Source organism: Mustela erminea, chromosome 14, assembly GCF_009829155.1.
Source record: "Mustela erminea isolate mMusErm1 chromosome 14, mMusErm1.Pri, whole genome shotgun sequence".
Taxonomy (NCBI): Eukaryota; Metazoa; Chordata; class Mammalia; order Carnivora; family Mustelidae; genus Mustela; species Mustela erminea.
The window spans coordinates 19,289,301-19,308,721 of NC_045627.1; the positions used below are offsets into that span (position 1 = coordinate 19,289,301).

Consider the following 19,421-nt stretch of genomic DNA (forward strand, 5'->3'; position numbering starts at 1 on the left):
AATTGTCCCTGAGTTATGCACATTTAATAAACTATTTTTTGGAAACATTTAAGATTATATTAAATCAAGATACTTTTGAAAGTATATGTTAAATGAATATAGGTATGTATACTTATGAACACACACATGTCAAGGTATAATATTAACTTACATAGATAACTCTATGTCTTTTGTTTTGAGAGTAGGATGTATATCTAATTCATTGTCCAAATCTAACAACTGACTGTACAATATAAATATTTGACAGTTGAGGACTGCACCTAGGTGGCTTGGTCAGCTGAGCCTCTGACTCTTGGTTTTGGCTCAGGTCATGATCCTGGGTCCTGGGATCCTGCCCCAGTGTTGGGCTCTGCGTTCAACGTGGAGTCTGCTTGAGATTCTCTCCCTCTCCCTTCCCCATTCACACTCTCTCTAAAAATAATAATAATGATGATGATGACAGTGGAATAGACTTGGAGTCTTTGATCATCTAAAGCAATTCCTTGTACTTGTAGGTATTGAAAATAATATGCAATAATTATTTGCCAGATGTTGATCTTAATAAGCTAAATAAAGCATTTGTCTTAAGCTTTCTTAATACAGGATAACACATATAGAGAGAAGGGCATGAGCAATAAGTTTATAATTTAATGAATTATCTGAATAATAACCACTGCTCAGATCAAGACTTAGAACTTTCCCATCCCCACTGAAGCCTGATTTGTGCTATCTCCTGCCTTCTGCCCCCAAAGTGACCATTATCTTCACCATAAGTTTGTTTTGCTCATGTCTGAATTTTATAAAAAAAGGAACCGTATGGGGCGCCTGGGTGGCTCAGTGGGTTAAAGCCTCTGCTTTCTGCTCAGGTCGTGATCCCAGGGTCCTGGGATCGAGCCCCGCATCATGCTCTCTGCTTAGCAGGGAGCCTGCTTCCTCCTCTCTCTCTCTCTCTCTCTCTCTGCCTGCCTCTCTGCCTACTTGTGATCTCTGTCAAATAAATAAATAAAATCTTAAAAAAAAAAAGGAACCGTATGATATGTTTATTACCATTCTGTGTGGTTTATTTGGCTGAGTATTGTTTATGAGTTTTATTGCTGTTTTTGCTTGTAGGCATGTTCAGGAATTTGTGTTTTCTTCTGTCCTATGTAAGGATTCATGGACATCTGTGATGTTGCCAACTTGGGTATATTACAAATAACATTTCTATGAATATCCTTGCACATATCATGTGCTATCTATGTATTTCTGTTGGGTATATCACTGTGATTCGCGTTTCTAGAGAATTGGGGATCCATGTAGTTCCATTGAGGCAGAAATTGCCACCAGCTTTCCCAAGGGGCTATACCAATTTATACCCCCACTAGTAGGGTATGAGAATTTCCCTTATTTCACAAACTCTCTAACCTTCATTGTCATGATTTTTTTTCTTCAGTTTTAGTCATTTGAATAGATATGTAGTGGTATCTCACTGTGTTTAAATTTCCCTATAGATTAATGAAACTAAGCAATTTTTCATATGTTTATTGACTATTAGTTTGTCTTCCTTGTTCAAAGGCCTTAAAATTTTGCCATTTCCTGGTCACCAGTCCCACTAGAAAATACTTGAAATTTTCAGGTGTTTTGCCCAGTTCTCTATGAGGTTATAGAACTTGTGTTTAAATTTTAGGAATTCCAGATATAGTCTGAGGATAAGCCTTTTGCTGATTAAATATATATTATCAATATATTTTCCTATTTTATAGTTTGCCTTTTAACTCTCCTGATGGTATCTTTAAAGAAATAGACTATTCTTTAGAGCAGTTTTATGTTCCCAGCAAAACTGAGCAGAGGGTACAAAGAGTTCCCCGATAGCCCCTGGTTCCACATACGCACAGCCGCCCCTACATACTAAATCCTGAATCACAGTGGGACGTTGGGTATGATTGATGAGCCGCCGTCATCACCCAAAGTCCACAGCTTACGTCAGAGTTCACTCTTGTGGTGGAAACATTCTGTGGGTTCTGACAAATGTGTTAATGGCAGATACTCCCCTTCATCATGTCACTTGATCAAAAGAATCTCCTAATTTTAGTGTGGTTCATTTCATCAATTCTTTTCCTTATGGTGAGTGCTTTTTGGACTCACACGAGACATCAGTACTCGTATTAACCTCGTGTCCCCTGACCTTCCTAAATTTACTTATTCTAACATTTGTAGTTAAACTTATGTATTGATTTAGAACTTATCTAAAATATTGATATAGAACTTATCCAAAAGTATGTAATCTTTTTTTAATCTTTATGAATCTTTATGTATTTTATTTATTTATTTATTTATTTTTGCTTTATTTCAGTGTGTAGGGCCTCAATTATAATATTGAGTAGGAGTGGTGATAATAGGCATCCATTTCTTTTTGTGCTATGAGGAGAAAACTTTCAATATTTCACCATTAAGTATGAGATTTCTTGTAGGTTTTTTTTTTTTTTTGAACAGATCTCCTTTATCAGTAAGTACTTTCTATGTTGAATTTTTAGATCATTTTAAAATCATGAATGGATTTTAGTTTTATGACATCTTTTTTGTATCTATTGAGATTACTATTATTACTGATTCTTAGCTTACTTTCTCTGCAGTAACAGTACATGATTTCAATATTCTGAGCTTTGCAGAGGCTCGTTTCATGGCCTAGCATGTGGTCAGTTTTAATAAAACATGCTTATGCCCTAGGAAATAGTGTGTTCTGTGATATGGGCGTAAGTTGATTGTAATTAAGTTTGTTATGTGTATTATTCAGATCATCTATATCCTGATGAATTTTCTGTCTGCTTAGTCTGTTAGTTTCTGAGAGATAAGTTGAAATTTCTTAATAAGATTGTGAATTTATATCTCCTCTTAGCACTATTAATTTTCATTTTTCATGTTTTGAGGCTGTTACTGAGAACATATAAATGTAGATTTCTGATCCCATTCTGATAAATTAATCCTTTCATTATTTTGTAATGTTCTTCTTCTTCTAACAGTGTTTATTTTCTTAAAATTTCCCTTGGTATTAGTAAAGTTATATCAGCTTTCTTTTGGTTTGTGTTCACAATTTTACCTCACACCTTTTTTGTTCCTTTATAAAATTGTTCCTTATAAGATATATATAGTTCTGTTCTTTAAATCCAGTCAGACAGTCTTTGTCTAGTAATTAGAGTATTTAATCTATTTATTAGTTTAATTACTGACACATTTTGGCTTAAATCAATCATCTTACTATTTGGGTTCTGTGTTTCCTTTTTGATTTGATATTCCATTTTTTGTCCATCAATTTTTTGATTGTACCTGTTTTATTTCTATACTTGCTTACTCCAGAAATTATAACATGCAATGTATCCTTGAACTAGCAAAATTTAAAGATAAATACTTTTGTTACTTCTTAGTCCCATGCCTGACAATACTTTTTTTTCTTTTTTAATTTTTTTCAGTGTTACAGCATTCATTTTTTATGCACCACACCCAGTGCTCCATGCAATCCATGCCCTCCTTAATACCCACCACCAGGCTCACCCATCCCCCCGCCCCCCTCCAAACCCTCAGCTTGTTTCTCAAAGTCCACAGTCTCTCATGGTTCATCTCCCCCTCTGATTTCCCCCAGCTCACTTCTCTCCATCTCCCAATGTCCTCCATGTTATTCCTTATGCTCCACAAGTAAGTGAAATCATATGATAACTGACTTTCTCTGCTTGACTTATTTCACTCAGCATAATCTCCTCCAGTCCTGTCCATGTCAATACAAAAGTTGGGTATTCATCCTTTCTGATGGAGGCATAGTACTCCATAGTATATATGGACCATATCTTCTTATCCATTCAATCCATTGAAGGACATCATGACAACACTTTTACCCCTACTAATCCCCTCCTCCCTTTCCTCTTATTAGATGTTAGATGTTTTTATTATTTTATGCAGCAATCGTTCATATAGATGTAGCTTCATATTTTATCTTTTCCTTTCTGTGGTAGTTTTCCCCTTACATCTTATTGCAGTCATCTACTTTCACTTTCTTTCTTTCCAAAGAATATTTCTTTTTAAAGATTTTTTAAAAAAATTTATTTATTTGACAGAGAGAGAGAGATCACAAGTAGGCAGAGAGGCAGGCAGAGAGAGAGGAGGAAGCAGGCTCCCTGCTGAGCAGAGAGAGCCAGATGCAGGGATCGATCCCAGGACCCTGGGATCATGACCTGAGTCGAAGGCAGTGGCTTAACCCACTGAGCCACCCAGGGCCCCCTAAAGAATATTTTTTAGTGTCTTCTTACAGTGAATCTCCTAGCGACAAATTCTCTCATTTTTGTTTCCCCGGAATATATTTATTTGCCTTTACTTGCAAAGGGTATTTTTGCCAAGTATAGAACTCTATGTTGGTGTATTTCTTTCCTTCCAGCTCTTTGAGGTTAACCACTGTGTTGGTTATGACTTTCTCTGTTTCCACTGAAAAGTTGACTCTAATCTTATGGTAGCTTCTCTGAAGGTGATGAGTATATGAGTTTCTCTGTTATTTTTGATTGTTAGAAGTTTTATGATGATATACCTGGCATTATATGTGTTTGTCTTTCTCTGTTTTCTATTTATTATGCTAGTGGCTTATGGTGCTTCTTGAAATTGTAGCTTGATAGATCTTTCATCAGTTTTGAAACATTCATAGCCATTACTTCTTCAAATATTGCTTCTGTCCTTCTATCTTTCCTCCCCTTTGGGGACTCCAATTACATAGATGTTAGACTTTTTCTTTATGATCCCATGTCTCACATCCTTTTTATCCATCTGGTTTTTTTTTTTAATTATTTTTTCTCTTTTTTCTTTTTATTCTATTTTCTTTGGATTTATAGTCTAGTTTACTAATTTTATTTCCTGCCATTCAGCACAACTACAGAATTATTAAAATACAGCTACTGAATTTTTTTCAGTTCTAGAATGCCAGGTTTTTTTTTATAGCTTCCAGTTTTCTCTTGAAATTACCAACATTTTCATCATATCCCTTAAACATATTCATCACAAGTATTTAAAAGTGCCTATCAGGTAGTTTCAAGAGCAGGATTCCCATGGTTCTGCTCTTGTTGTATGCTTTTTTTTTTCCCCCTTAGCCTTTTGTTTTATTGTCTCTTGGTGTACCTGTTTCTGATTGAATCCCGGATGTTGTGTGTGACAATGTGAGGTCATTTGAGACTCTGCTGAGGAGAGACATCACTTCTGCACTTGAAGAGAAAGTGGACCACCTTAACCCCGTTATGGATCCAACAGGTTCAATGGGCAGTTTCAGCCTTTATTATAATGATACTGGATTGTTAGCAGTTGAGGTTTGACCTTCGTGGTTTTGAACTAGTTGGGCTTGAACTCCTGTTCTTGTTCCTCTGGTCCCATGAGACATTTAGAAGCATTGTCAGCTTCTTAGCCTCTCAGCCTCTAATGCATACTTCATTATTTATCCTCTTTAGGAGTGTTTTCCAATTTGTAAATGCCTCCAAAAGGATGCTGAATGATAGGTTTACCTCTCTGGACTTTGCTCTTCTCCCGGATATTAGCCCTTCAAACCCTATTGTTCAGGCATTTTTGCCTTAAATATTTTTTGCTGGCAGGGGTGGTGAGGGGTAGAAATTAGCTTTTCTAGTTACTCTCAGTGGGTGGGTTTGCCAGCAACAAGCTAATTCTTTAGCAATAGAAATAGAAATTGGTAAGAAATCTCTTGAATAAATATCAAACAACTGTCTAATTAAGACAACGAAAATAGGTTGAAAGGAAAGGGACACATAAGCTATAAATTTTGACTTATAGTCTTTAAGGCATTGAAAATAAGATCTTAAAACTAATTTTTTGGAGTTTCAATGTATGGTTTTAGAACAACACTAATGTTTCTTTTAATTTCTAATTTGATTTTTTTTTTTTTGAGAAAAATTGGGGATACTCTCTATGCTATTAGAAGTGTGGCCAGTTGTTGGCTTGAGAGTTGATATTTTTCCTCTCCTTTAATAAATACTTCACATTTCTAGTACTTTGATGAGAATCACAGTTTTCTGAATCTCCTTGGTCCCAGCAACTGTATAAATGTCCAGTTTCCAGTCCTAGAACTAAAGAAGTTCTAACAAATAGCTTAATTGTTTGAAGATCTACTACCTAATGTCAAATGGAAGCCAACAGGGTTTGCCTGTTACTTTTATAACCTATGTGTTGAAGAAACATGCAAAGTTTTTTTAGCTCAATGTGGAATAGAAAATTCGGACAGTAGAGGGTGCAATTGTACCTTTAATTCTGGATTTTAGCCCTCAGAAATTAGTATTTAATAGCCGAGGGAAAAATGTGAAGAATGTACTCTTTGCTGAGGCTGTGTACTATTTATGGAAATATATTTGAAATAAACCATGCAAAGGAGAAGCGTAAGTTTCACAATTTGCTTAGCGTCGTACTTTTAAAAAGTGACAAATGAAAATTTTGATTAGATCCCATTTTCTACAGCATATTATTTTTAATTGAGAAAAATATTTATTATAAAGAAAGATATACTTCTGTCAATAAGATTTTTTTCTTTTATAAAGCTTAGTTACATTGATCGTCTGTACATATATTTTTCTCTTAGGAAATCCTGTCTCCAAAAAGATGATAACTGAAATGAGAGGACTCTTATTTCTTAGGAAAAAAAATATGAATAAGAACCAGTAGAGATAAGGAATGCAATGTCAAGAAAGTTTTTACATTCACATCATTTTTAACAAATGATTTAGCAAATTTAGCAAATCAGCAAATTGCTGATTTAGCAAATCAGAAACTTATATTCCCATTCAGACTCTGAGGCAGCATTAAATAATTGCACTGAAAGTCTTCATTTATAACAAATTTGTCGGTGTATGTATACAAAGCTTTGAGTCTTTGTCTCCAAATCTGACTCTCTTCCATGGAAAGAGGAGGTCTCCTTTTCTACTTTTCATAGGAAAAGTTCCAGCTTTGGTTTTGGTCAGTGTCAAAAATTACCTTTATTTACCAAGTCTATATAGTGCAGTAAATTTGGAGAACTTAGGAAGGCTTTTTGCCAACTTTTTGAAATTATAGGAACCATCTACTTGAGAAGTACTCCTTTTTTGGCATTAACAAACTATCTACTTCTGTCTTTGGGTTTAACTGAACAGCAGTTTAACGTTGAGATTATCACTAGCCCCCAAAGGTTAGCGCTTTGGCGTTCAGTGGTAGTAAGGTTATGATTTCCTTGGAAGGGCCAATTCTGCATTCCATGGAAAGAGCAAAAGAAAGAACAAGAGAGAGGAGAAGGAGATAAGTCTACTTTCTAAATTAAGTTATTGGATGAGAAATATTTGGGAGGATTGATTTTCATTTGAACTCTGTTTCCATCAGAACTTCTGAAGCTTTTGTCAGTGCAGCGACTGGTTAGGATACAAAGGCTAGTTAATCAGCACCAGTGTAACTTACAAGCACCTTGATCGGAAACATCAGCCTTCAAAATACTCTCAGATAACATGAATAGCTTTTGGGGGGTGTGGAAAAGCATCCAGAAGGATTCTCACAAAAACAGGCCCACTCCCAACACGACCATCAGCTTTTTGGAAGTAGCAGCTAGGGCTTGGGAAGAAAGAGAAGAAAGAAATTGCAGAATTGACCTTGCCTGTGCTATATGAAAGAGCACTGAACCTTGAAGACAGTGTATTATAAGCCTAGAAGTAAGAAAGACTCTGGGATTATGGTGATTAAAAGTACGAGACAGTTGATTGTCTGGGTGCAATTTTTTTTTTTTCAATTATAACTAAAAACAAAAAAACAAACAATTCACTCATTTCTTTTTCACTTCCCATCCCCCATCTGTGGCAACCACCGATCTGCTCCCTGCAGATTTTCTAGGTGCATTTTGAAAAGGTGGAGAGTGGTTGGGTATCAAGAAATAACTGTTTGCTAGAAGTGCTCAAGATGACAGGTCGAAAATCATTATCATGGGACTTAAGCAGGCAAAGATATCAAGGAGTGATATCTGTGGTTTTTTTTTTTTTTCCTGCATAAAGAAAAGTTTTAAACTAAGCCTCTGATATATTCAATTTATTATGTTACAGAAAGGACATGCAGAATTATGGGGAGCTAAAGCATCAGTTGTCCAAAAACCATGGTGTCATAGTTTTCATGTCACCTTTCACTATCTTGTTACTGAGAAATTACCTGTATTCACTTCTAAATTGTATTTACCTTATTTATGTCCATTTTCAGTACACACACACACACAGAGTCAACCTTTGAACAACATGGGAGTTGGGGCACTGACCCCCATGCTGTCGGAAACGCATGTGTAATTTTTGACTCACTACTGATAGTTTATAATAGTCTGCTGTTGTCTTGAGGCCCTACCGATAACATAAATAGCCTAACGCGTATTTTGTTTGTTGTATGTGTTCTATCCTGTACTCTTCCAATAAAGTGAGCTAGAGAAAAGACAGTGTTATTAAGAATATCATAAGGGAAAGGCACCTGGGTGGCTCAGTGGGTTAAAAAAGCCTCTGCCTTCAGCTCAGGTCATGATCCCAGGGTCCTGGGATGGAGTCCCACATCAGGCTCTCTGCTCGCCAGGGAGCCTGCTTCCCTCCCCCCCCCCCCCCCCACTCCCACCGCCTGCCTCTCTGTCTACTTGTGATCTCTGTCAAATAAATAAATAAAAATCTTTAAAAAAAGGTATCATAAGGGAGAGAAACTACATTCACATACTATTGGACTATATCCAAAAAATCCACGTGTAAGTGGATCCACGCATTTCACACCTGAGTTCATTCAAGAGTTAACTCTGTGTGTGTGTGTGTGTGTGTGTGTGTGTATGTACACCCATATATCCACACACATATACACCATATTTCAACCACCCCCCCATCTCTACTATATATACTTCGTGGGTGCACACACATACTGTAGTTTCAAAGGTTTTGCCTATGGTGGTTGCTGTGAGTCGTTAGGTCCACATTTGGGGTAACTGTCCAGGGACTTCGGATACCACAAATATGTCCAGGAAGAACATAGGAAATAGGTGCTATTTGAAAAGCAGACAAACATGTGACCTACCTAAGACCTGTGATCAGAGCAGGTTCCCCTCGGCTGGTCATGCTGAAGTTGGGGGCTTAGGACACATGCATTTCCAAGTGCCACCCACGTGCAGGGAAGTCCATCTCTGTATTGTGTCAATGGACGTTTGGTTCAGTTTGATGGTTTAATCTTTGATGGAGAAAAGGCAAAAAGGGGCAGGCTTTCTGTTATTGCAGTGGTCTGTTGTAGACACTAGATAAATATTTCTCGAATCCATTCATTTAGTCAGTGCAACAGACAAACATTGAGAGAGGGCTTACTGGTTCCGGGTGTTGGTGGACAAGGTAGATGTAGTTCCTTGGTTTTTGCAGTTTACCACCTAATGATGAGATAGCTGTTTAACAAGTATCCTTGAAAAGAATATATAATTATAAATTATAAGTTCTATTAGAAGGGAAAATATCATGGGGGATGATTCAGAAGGATTATCAGAGGAAGTGATATTTTAGGAGAGAAGGGAAGAATGAGTTCATTGAATTAATGACTCAAACAGTGGAACCAGTGATGGGGAGGTGAGGGAGTTGAGATTTTAAGGTCATGAAAGGGGTTGGGTGAAGGATTTCAAAGGCAGAAAGAGAATCACTAGTGGAAAAACTCTGAAATGTTAAGACGAAATTGCTTGGTGCCTGGAGATTTATAAGAACTAAAAGGTCAGTATAAAACTTATGTGATTAATTATTAATCAATTGATCTCCTGATCTCAGTCCCATTGTAATTTTTCCTTGACCACTTTCCTAGCCTGAGCAACAATCCAGTGGCTCACCCTAACTTGAAAGATAAGAAATGTGATTGTGGGTCAAATGGTGAGCCTAGTCCTTCCTGTGAGTGCCAAATTTGTCATGTTCTCTGGTCTTCTGTCATGTCTGCTGTGGTCAGAGACTGGGTGAATTGTGACTTTCAAGGGGAGATTCTGATGGTCAACAGTCCCATTGGTGGGATCAAGACAGTGTGTTCTGATCCTGCTGTGTATGTAGGTACTGATGAGGAACTCACAGAGGGGGAAGATGCTTGTGATTTTCAGTAAGTTGTCTAATTTACCTTTAAACATTTATTATCATAGGGGCACCTGGGTGGCTCAGTCTGTTAAGCGTCTGCCTTTGGCTCAGGTCATGATCCTGGGGTCTTGGGATGGAGCCCTATGTCTGGAGGCTCCCTGCTCAGCAGGGAGTTTGCTTCTCCCTCTCCTTCTGCCCCTCCCTCTGCTCCTGCACTCACTCACTAACATGCTATGTCAAATAAATAAAATCTTTAAAAAAATTCACTATCATAAATAGTTGTTTGAATCAACTGTGTATATTTATTATGTATTTATTTTGGAGATTCATAGTCCATATTGGAAATTTATAAGTTATATAGAATAATGCAGAAAGAAATCTGCTTTATTAAACCTTTTTTTAAGATTTTATTTATTTATTTGACAGAGAGAGATCACAAGTAGGCAGAAAGGCAGGCAGAGTGGGGTGGGGGAAGCAGGCTCCCCGCTAAGCAGAGATTTCCCCATGCGAGCTTGATCCCAGGACCCTGAGATCAAGACCCTGGGATCAGAACCTGAGCCGAAGGCAGAGGCTCAACCCAGTGAGCCACCCAGGTGTCCCTGCTTTACTGAACTTTTCTCAGGGTTTCTCAAGTATTTTTGACTATGAGGAACTCCCCTCTCTGCCCTTTTCTTAAGGAACTAGTGTTCTTTAGTTCACCCTTGGAGGAAATATCACATTATAGTATATACACTTGATGGGTGAGAGCTCTCAGTTAGAGTTATGGGCTTGCTAGCAAGGCTGTTCACTCACCACTGAGTTTAACTCTTCCACCAGCTGTTACCATATGCTGCTTCTTGTTTTTCTGTGTTTTCTTCATTAATTATTCTGATTTCTTGCAATTGGATATTCCCTGGTTGCAGAGTTTGGAAGTCATATAATATGTTAAAAATTGGCTGTATAGATAGATCGGTGATTAAAAGAACCTATACTGAGAATATGAAAGGACAAAAATATTTTTAGGAAAAATATTAATGTAGAAAGCTTTTAAATGCTAGATGTTTCAATGCATTTTGAAATATGTCTTTACTATCTTTTTTTTTTTTTTTTGGTAAAAATTCCTAGAGTACTCCATGAACAAAATCATATTTTGGCATAGTCTGAAGTTAGTGTACCTTAAAATTGTCTCCAATGTTCTAAGACCGATGACACAATTTCAGGGATTCAAACAGGTGTCACCATCTCTATTTTGAGAGTTCTATGTTAGGTTTAATTTATAAGAATGGGAGATCCATTTTCTCTGTTTTGATAATGCTGTCCTTTGTGTCACAAAGACTTTTAAAACCCTGTGATGGGAAGAGACCTGACCTGAGCTTCTGTGTCTGAAAAATGAAAAAGTAAGCGAGGTGGTTTACTCTATTTCCCCAAGTACATCCACCTCACATGCTCACGTCTACTTTGACATAAATGAGGGTTGATTAGACGGGTGTGGTTTATGTTTCACACATGTGGCATATGCCTGACTTGGAAGCCTGTGCAAGTGCACACACACACACACACACACACCCCTACACCATCAAGTCCAGTAGATCTCCATGGAAAAACAATTCCTTACAGTCTGAGGACTAGGAGAGGCATAATAGAACTAATTAGAAATATTAAAGGCCTTTTGATAGATTTTGTTGTCTGCACAAATTGAAGTGTTCTCAATGGGCCTTAACAGTTATTACCCATGAAGAGCTAGGAGGTGGGATTTTCACGAGAACTGAATCAGGTTTCTGTGTGCACTAATCACAAAGCTCAAAGTGAAAGAATCTCATAACTTTAAGAACAGGATGCTGGGAATGGGCACAGTTCAGTTCTAAACTTGCTTCTGTCTTGGCTGAGTCACTTGACTCCCTTGGCCTTTCAATTTCCTTAAATTTAAAATTAGGATGTTGGATTACATCGTCTCAGCAGTACATTTCAGCTACAATTCTGTGCTGTCCATTATGAGTAAAAAATAAGGATGTTTTTGCTGCCCTTTTTTGGGGGGGTGCAGGTGGGGAAGGGGGCCACGTGTCCATCCCTGGCAACTGCTGACATTCTTTTAGTTCTCTGTATTTTGGGAATGCTGATGATAGAGGCAGAAAGTAACTAAATTAGATAATGGAGTGCATGTGGAATGCTGTGATATTAGGTAAGCTTGAGCTCTGTGACTGCCGGAGGAATGTTACTTGCTGTGCGAGGATAGAGGGTCTGACCAGTAAAAACTACAAGCTGAAAATAAGCAATTTCCACTATGTTCTCTATGTTCCTAACAGCAGCAATTGCTTTTAACATTCCACAAATAAATGTTTTAAAGATTTTCCTGTCATTTTTTCCACTTAAAATTGGTATTCAACATAGATGCTTTTCTAAGAAAGATAGATGGTTAGAATTTTGGCCGTACTGTATTCTATGGGAAACTTAGATGAATTTTCCATAATAGTTCCCTAAATTAACTTTGATATTTGAGTAAAAACATTCTTACATAATGCAGTGACTCAAGACAGACACTGAATATTCTGCCTAATACCAAAAAAGGGTAAAAAAGTCTCTATTTAATATTTATTTATGTGGGGCCTTCTTATCTACCAGATCAAATGCCTGTGCTTTGGGTTTTGAAAAATGATTTTTTATAAAAAATATAGTCTGGACCAGGAAGAAATTACCAAATCTTTTTAAGAAATGTGCATTGGGCATGGTGACTGGTAATTGTACAGTTGGTTACAAATGCATACTGAAAATATGTGTCTCCTGGGCCCCCACTTGGGTCTCTATCCTTGGTCCATGGGTAAAGCCTTCATAATCATCAGGTTCTATGTCTTGACCCTAGAATGACATTCATTTGTTTTACCATCTTACCACTTCATTTGCCCATCATTAAAGATGGATTTCTGGATTTCTATCTCATGATGATTGTATAAAAGTCATAGAATCAACAGTTTTCTGAATTTGGAGTTAGGTGCTATTTACCTGGCCATTACGTTCAGGAGGGTGAAGATGTCTGGATGTTTCCCTACTTGCTGCAACTTCCCCTGTCCTCCAGATCTCTGAAATTCTCACAGTGCAAACAAATGCCTTGCTGCCTTTCTGTTGCCTCATCCATTCATTTGACTCACCGATAAAAGCCCAGTTCGCTCAAACTTTTATCTTATTATCTTTCTTATATCTTCAGTACTTTCTTACTTTAACGATTTTAGTAAGTTCTGTAGCAAAATGTGGTTTTAGTTTTTACTTTCAATTTTGGCTACAAAACATGTAGACTGAAAATGGCCGAGTTTTATTCTGCTGTTAAATGCAATTTAAAGTAAGAGCGGCAACCAAAAGTCATTGACTGTCGGAGCTCTTCTTCTATAAGCTACCTGATTTCAAATACGCTCTCAAATGCAAAATTACTTCCTCAAACAGTTTTTACTTTCCTGTGAAAAATACTGATGCATTAACTTATGAAAAGATGTACATTTATATATGAGAATAGAACTGAAAAAATAAATTTACTCAGGCAGGAGAGATATTACAATGTTGCCTACTCATATATACATTCACTGGGTTTAAAATATGGCAAAATAATATTTTGGGAATAAAATATTTGAAGTCCCATTTTGTGCTTTTTAAAATTCTCCATTCATGAAAAAAAAATATGGAAAACCAAACTCTATTCTTCTTAAAAACGTTTCATTTCTTCCATTATTTGGAGACATTATTTGGAAATGGGCAGCTTCCTGAAGAGCCCAGAGAAGTGTTCTTTTTTGGCAGACAGTGCATGGGTTTTCATGAACACTACTTCAGGCTCCATAATAACATGCCATCATTTTAAGCTGTGGAATATAAGAATGCATTTCAACTGATATTAGGCCTGACACTAATTCGGTATTAAACTCTAAGCACATTAGCAATTATGGTACAATGCACTATTACTTTCCAAATCTCTGCAGTAAGTTTTTCATCATTAATGGTTTATGGCTTTTTTTTTTCTTTTCCATGCAGAATGTATCATGCACGGAAGTTTAACTTCTAAAAAGCCAAACCATGAGAATTTTTTCTTATATCCATTTAAATATGGATCCCTGATGGCCAAATCTGCCACCAGATATAATCATAAGAATCATCTGATTCTGTAGGAGGTAATCAGATAGCAGGTGCTTTAATCATTGTGCTTTATGCATAGAAAGCCAATATGTCTGAAGTCCAGATTTTTATAAAAATGGTAAACCAGGGACGTCAGGGTGGCTCAGTCATTAAGCGTCTGCCTTCGGCTCAGGTCATGATCCCAAGGTCCTGGGATCGAGCCCCGCATCGGGCTCCCTGTTTGGAGGGAAGCCTGCTTTTCCTCTCCCACTCCCTCTGCTCATATTCCTACTCTTGCTGTATCTCTCTCTCTCAAATAAATAAATAAAATCTTTTAAAAAAATGGTAAGCCTAAAAGGAGAGCCTAGAATCTCTAATTTATTGAAGTAAAGTAAAGATTCTGTCATCTAACTCATGCCCTTTGGAGTGCAAAGACAGTTCTTGTGGTGTCTTCTCATGCACTGAGAGAGGATGATTGTTTCCTCAGAACATATTAACACAGATGTGTAAGTGGATTTGTACTGTGCCTAAAATAGCCAGTATTAACATTCCAGATCTTCCTAGGTTTGACTTTTCTGTCTGTAACTTTGAAAGCAAAATTTGAAAATGTTGATAACGTAGGAAAGCCCAGCAATCCTGACTTAAATAGGGTGACCAACTGTCCCAGTTTGTCCAGGACCAAGGGAGTACCTAGGACTTGAACTTTAACACCAGGATAGTCCTAAGCGATTTTAGTATTAAAACCAGGACAATCCCAGATGGATGGGTGCACCTTCAGCCAGAATGGAATGGTGCTGGAGTGATGACAATTTGAGGAAGAAGAACTTCTAAAAATTCTCTTTCACACTCTTTCAGAATTCTCCAAATTTTTCTTGTTTCTACCTCCCCAAGTCAGGCTAAAAATGTTAAGGGTGTTATTCTCTCTCTGGATAGAGTATCAGAACCTTAGCAACAGTTGGAAGTCCTGCAGAAGATAATGAGGGGCAGGGAGTCAGAGTTTGATCTCTGTATCCAATGGTCTGGATTCGAATCCAGGCTTTGCCATTCATCAGGTGGGTGATACCCTGCCTCCACTTTTTCAGATGTAAGTGGAAGTAGTAATAGACTCCCTGGTGGGGTTACATTAAGCAGTGCCAGTCATGCATTAAGAGTTCAGGGAAGTTATTTTTACTGTGGCCTTGATTGAGATTAGCAATTTGGAGCATGCCAGCATGTGTACCAGTAATTGTCACTTTCCTGTTTCTTAGGGGATACCTGCTACCCGTGGCAATTTTCTGTAAGGGGTGACCTCCATCACCTAAAAAGCTCAGCTGTGTTTTGTTTGTTTCTACTCAAGATATGCACATGGAATGGCAGAAGCTTTCATACATAGGACTCTTCCGTAACATGTGGCATCAGTGGAATGGACACTTGGATGAGCGTCCTTTTGAGGCTAATTATGGTTTTTGTGAAGGATGATAAGTTCACCAGACTTCATTTTCTTAAGAGCCAGTGTTATGATGAAGCTGCATTATCCAATGCCTCATTAGATCGTTGCGACATTGAATAAGGCGGGCATGATACAATGTATTCTCCATCATAAGGGGTGGTGTGAAATTGAAGAGCATCTGTGTGCCTTAGGTGGGGCTGGCAACTGTTGGAACATCGTTTCTCTTAGGGTGGGAACAAAGAGAGACCAGCTAAAGAGCCAGTTGTGAGTTGACTGTGGAATTCTAGAGTATAATCTCAGCTCCTTCAACCTTGCATTGCTCCGTGTTTTAGCATATGCCATGGAGGCCTCACCCCATGGTACAGGGCATGGGAGAGCTCAGCAGATGCCACCCCACTCCATTTCAGATGTGTGTACTCACTTCCGAGTAAGCAGGAAATAGGCTTGTGCCTGACCTCCGATTTTACAGTTTCACCAACTTCATTTACCATGGGACATATAGTGCATTCGTCTGCTGAAATGTAGCTACAGGACCTTGCTTTTTCACTTAGAATTTGTTTCCAGCATTTACCAAGTACAATCCAAAAGACGCTTTTAAAAAATAGATGGGGATCCCTCAAAAGGTTGAAATGGAAAACCGCGCCCCTTAAGATCTAAACAACCGGTCAAGAACATCATTGCAAAACTTACTTAAAATATTTACTTTGAGTTCAAGAATGAAAAAGTTGAGAATTCTGGATTTTGCATATGTAATTATAAAGGGGGGGGGATTAAATTATTCTTTTCATAATACAGGCTAATACAACCAGGTACATCTTTATATACATGCTTTATATACATACTTTTATATACATACTTTTTAGAGGTGTTAAGTGAGTTGTAATAGTCTTATGTTTTGGCCGTTTACTTTCTTTGCATGCATTATAACAGACTTCTGACTCTCAAGGTAGGATTCCTCATGGGATACATTTTGTATCACAAGAATGAAATGTAGCATGGATATTTCCTCTAGTTACATGTGGATGTGATAGTTTACATACTGAAAAATATTTACATGAGTCAGTGTAAAGAAACGTCACTTTTATTCAAAATACTGTATATTTTCTTCTGTGCATGTAGACAGGCTTTCTACAAATGAAGAATCTTCTCTGCTTTGTGCTGCCCAGAGACATTAAGTAATTCCATTTAGGCCTCAAATGAACCTTAAAGATATCCCCTGTACGTTGCTTCTGATATATTTCTAGATATAAACTCTTGACCTGGGGGACCCCAATATAGATCTATAGGAAAAAGGCATTTAGTTGAAAACATTTTCCCATGGAATTAAAGAATCCCCATAGGTTAAATAAAGTAAGAATTTGGCCTTTTGCCTGGGACCAGGAAATTGTCACAGAAGCTCTTTTTTAGAATAGAATCAGTTATACAAGCCACAGGCCTTCTGCTTGATTTAGTTTTAATCAAAACAACAATTCGGAACTATTTCACTGCTGTCAGTATTTGTGAGTTACTCATGGTCTGTTCACTACAAATGAGACTGTTTCGGGGATTATCCACTTTATATATTACATTCTGAAATAAGTGCATTTCTGAAAATGCCTGTCCGTGTTGGAAAAGAAGAAAAATTAAGTGTCTTTTATCACCTGTGCTAAGAGCATTAGGTCATGACCTGAGTGGAAGAATGTTTAAGATTGTATATCCTTTGTCATGCCTACCTCTAATTACAAACAGATACACTCTGAATGAAAAAGTTGGTTAATGTGCCATTAGCTAGCTGGTTTGTTTTCTTTTCCTTTTTTTCTCTTAGCTCAGATACCTAAGATAGTTGTGTATTCAAAAGTAAAAGCAAAAAAAAAAAAAATTTTTTTTTTTGAGACCAATATATTCATTCTTGGCTAAGTTTAGATTCCAGGGAATAGTTCTGGATTACAATTCGATTTTAATGTATTTTGTATGGACTTGTAGTGTTAAGGAATGGCCACATAGAGCATTGGTTTATAACACTGAGTGCTCAGGAATAGTAATTAGGGGGGCGCTAATAAAGGCTATAAAGTTGGACGAGTTCATAAAGTTTTAGACAAATAGTAAGAATTTAGGTGAGTAGCAAGTAAATACTTGTCGATTCTAAACATGTGTTCAGATGATGGGAGAATTCCCCCTCCACAGAGAGCTGCAACCGGATTGTCATCATTTTAGGAAATACTAAGTGGGCAGGGATGAGGGGGATGGGGGGGGTGGGATAGCACAGTTTTCTGCAGCCCATCTGGGCTCCCCCTGATCTTCACAGTTTGAGTCTTGCCATTCAAGTGTAAGGAGACCGTTCTAACAGCTTGGTTGTCACAGAAGGAATATTTTTAAAGATACAGTTCAAGTTCAGGATGGACTTTTTTGGGCTCGGCATGGATTTTTCCTGCTCCCCCGGCCCCCCTCCGGTCCCTCACCCTAAGTTAAGCAAATGGAAGACACGAGGCCCAGCCAGAAACTCTTCCGTAGACACTAGCTCAGGTAGGAGGGGGAGCTGAGCGGCCTTCTCGGGGCCCAGACCTGCCCAAGAGTTCCTCCGTGTGAGTTTGGAAGGGGAGGAAAGGGGAGCAGTGGGCAGGAGCGGAGGCAGGCCCCGCTTGGGGCGACTACCCACAAGCCCCGCCCCCCTCCGCCCCTTCCCCAAAGGCACCTGCGCGTCAGGGAACCCCCCCTCCTGGCGCGGGCTCCTCTCCGGCGGGAGGCAAGTTTCTTCTCCGGCGCTAGCCACCTGTGCGCGGCGCTCCGCGGGGGAAGGGTGGCGTGAGCGCGGGGACAGCGCGGCCACGCAGCTCGGGAGCCTCTGCGGGGGAGGCCGACGGCCAGAGCACCTCCGGACCCCGGGGCTTTCCGGATGCCGAGCCCGCCTTGCCCGAAGACGCGGCCAGGACCGTAGCCCAGCGGCCTCGAGGCCGGGGTGCCGGGGCGGGCAGGGAGGGGGAGGGCTGAGCGGGGGGTCCCCCCGGCTGGCGCCTCCCGGGTCTGTCGCGGGGTCCTCCCCAGCGTCTCCCCCACCTCCCCACCCCGAAGTGGCGCGCCCGCCCGCTCCGCCCCGCCGCGCGGCTTATCAGGAGCCCCAGGCGCAGCGCCCGCTTCCTCCGGCACCCGCCGCCCTGCGCCCGCCTCCGGCCCTGCGCTCGTCGCGCCGCGGCTCAGTCCCCGCTTGGACCTGCTGTCTCGCGGTCCCCACGCTCAGCCTCCCCGGCGGCCCGAGAAGTGGGAGCTGCACCGAAAGTCGGCGCCGGAGCGGCGGACTGGGCATGCTCAGAAGCCAGGGCTGGCTCTGGGCTCGAGTAGGAAGCGTCTGCACTCGGGAGGCGGCGGCGACTTTGGGGAAAGTTGACCGGAGAGGGGAGCAAGCCCCAAGGCGCGCGGCAGCGGCAGGCAGGCGCCCCGGCGGCCCGGAGGAGCATGGGCACCCTGCGGGATTTACAGTACGCGCTCCAGGAGAAGATCGAGGAGCTGAGGCAGCGGGATGCCCTCATCGACGAGCTGGAGCTAGAGTTGGATCAGAAGGACGAACTGATCCAGAAGCTGCAGAACGAGCTGGACAAGTACCGCTCGGTGATCCGGCCGGCCACCCAGCAGGCGCAGAAGCAGAGCGCCGGCACCTTGCAGGGCGAGCCGCGCACCAAGCGGCAGGCGATCTCCGCCGAGCCCACCGCCTTCGACCTCCAGGATCTCAGCCATGTGACCCTGCCCTTCTACCCCAAGAGCCCACAGTAAGCAGGGGTGCGGCGCCCTGTCGGTGGGGAGCTGCGGGTCTCTGTCTTGTGTGTCGGCCCCCGCCCCTCGCGCTTGCCATGTCTGTCCTCATGCTCGGAGATGGTGCATTCTAACGGGCGCTTCTC

The 19,421-nt window shown here is 40.0% G+C and overlaps 1 protein-coding gene across 2 annotated transcripts in view; it reads left to right on the forward strand.

Annotated features, from left to right (window-relative positions):
* Positions 1-19,421, forward strand: part of PRKG1 (protein kinase cGMP-dependent 1) — a 1,242,789-nt gene that overhangs the window by 65,754 nt on the left and 1,157,614 nt on the right. Inside the window, exon 1 of one of the 2 annotated variants that reach the window (XM_032312293.1) lies at positions 18,001-19,292. The exons of the other annotated variant lie outside the window; for it this stretch is intronic. Coding sequence (XP_032168184.1) covers positions 18,982-19,292 — 311 coding nt within the window. The 5' untranslated portion in view covers positions 18,001-18,981. Of the gene's footprint in view, positions 1-18,000; positions 19,293-19,421 lie in introns of those variants that run through there. 2 annotated transcript variants of the gene reach the window in all.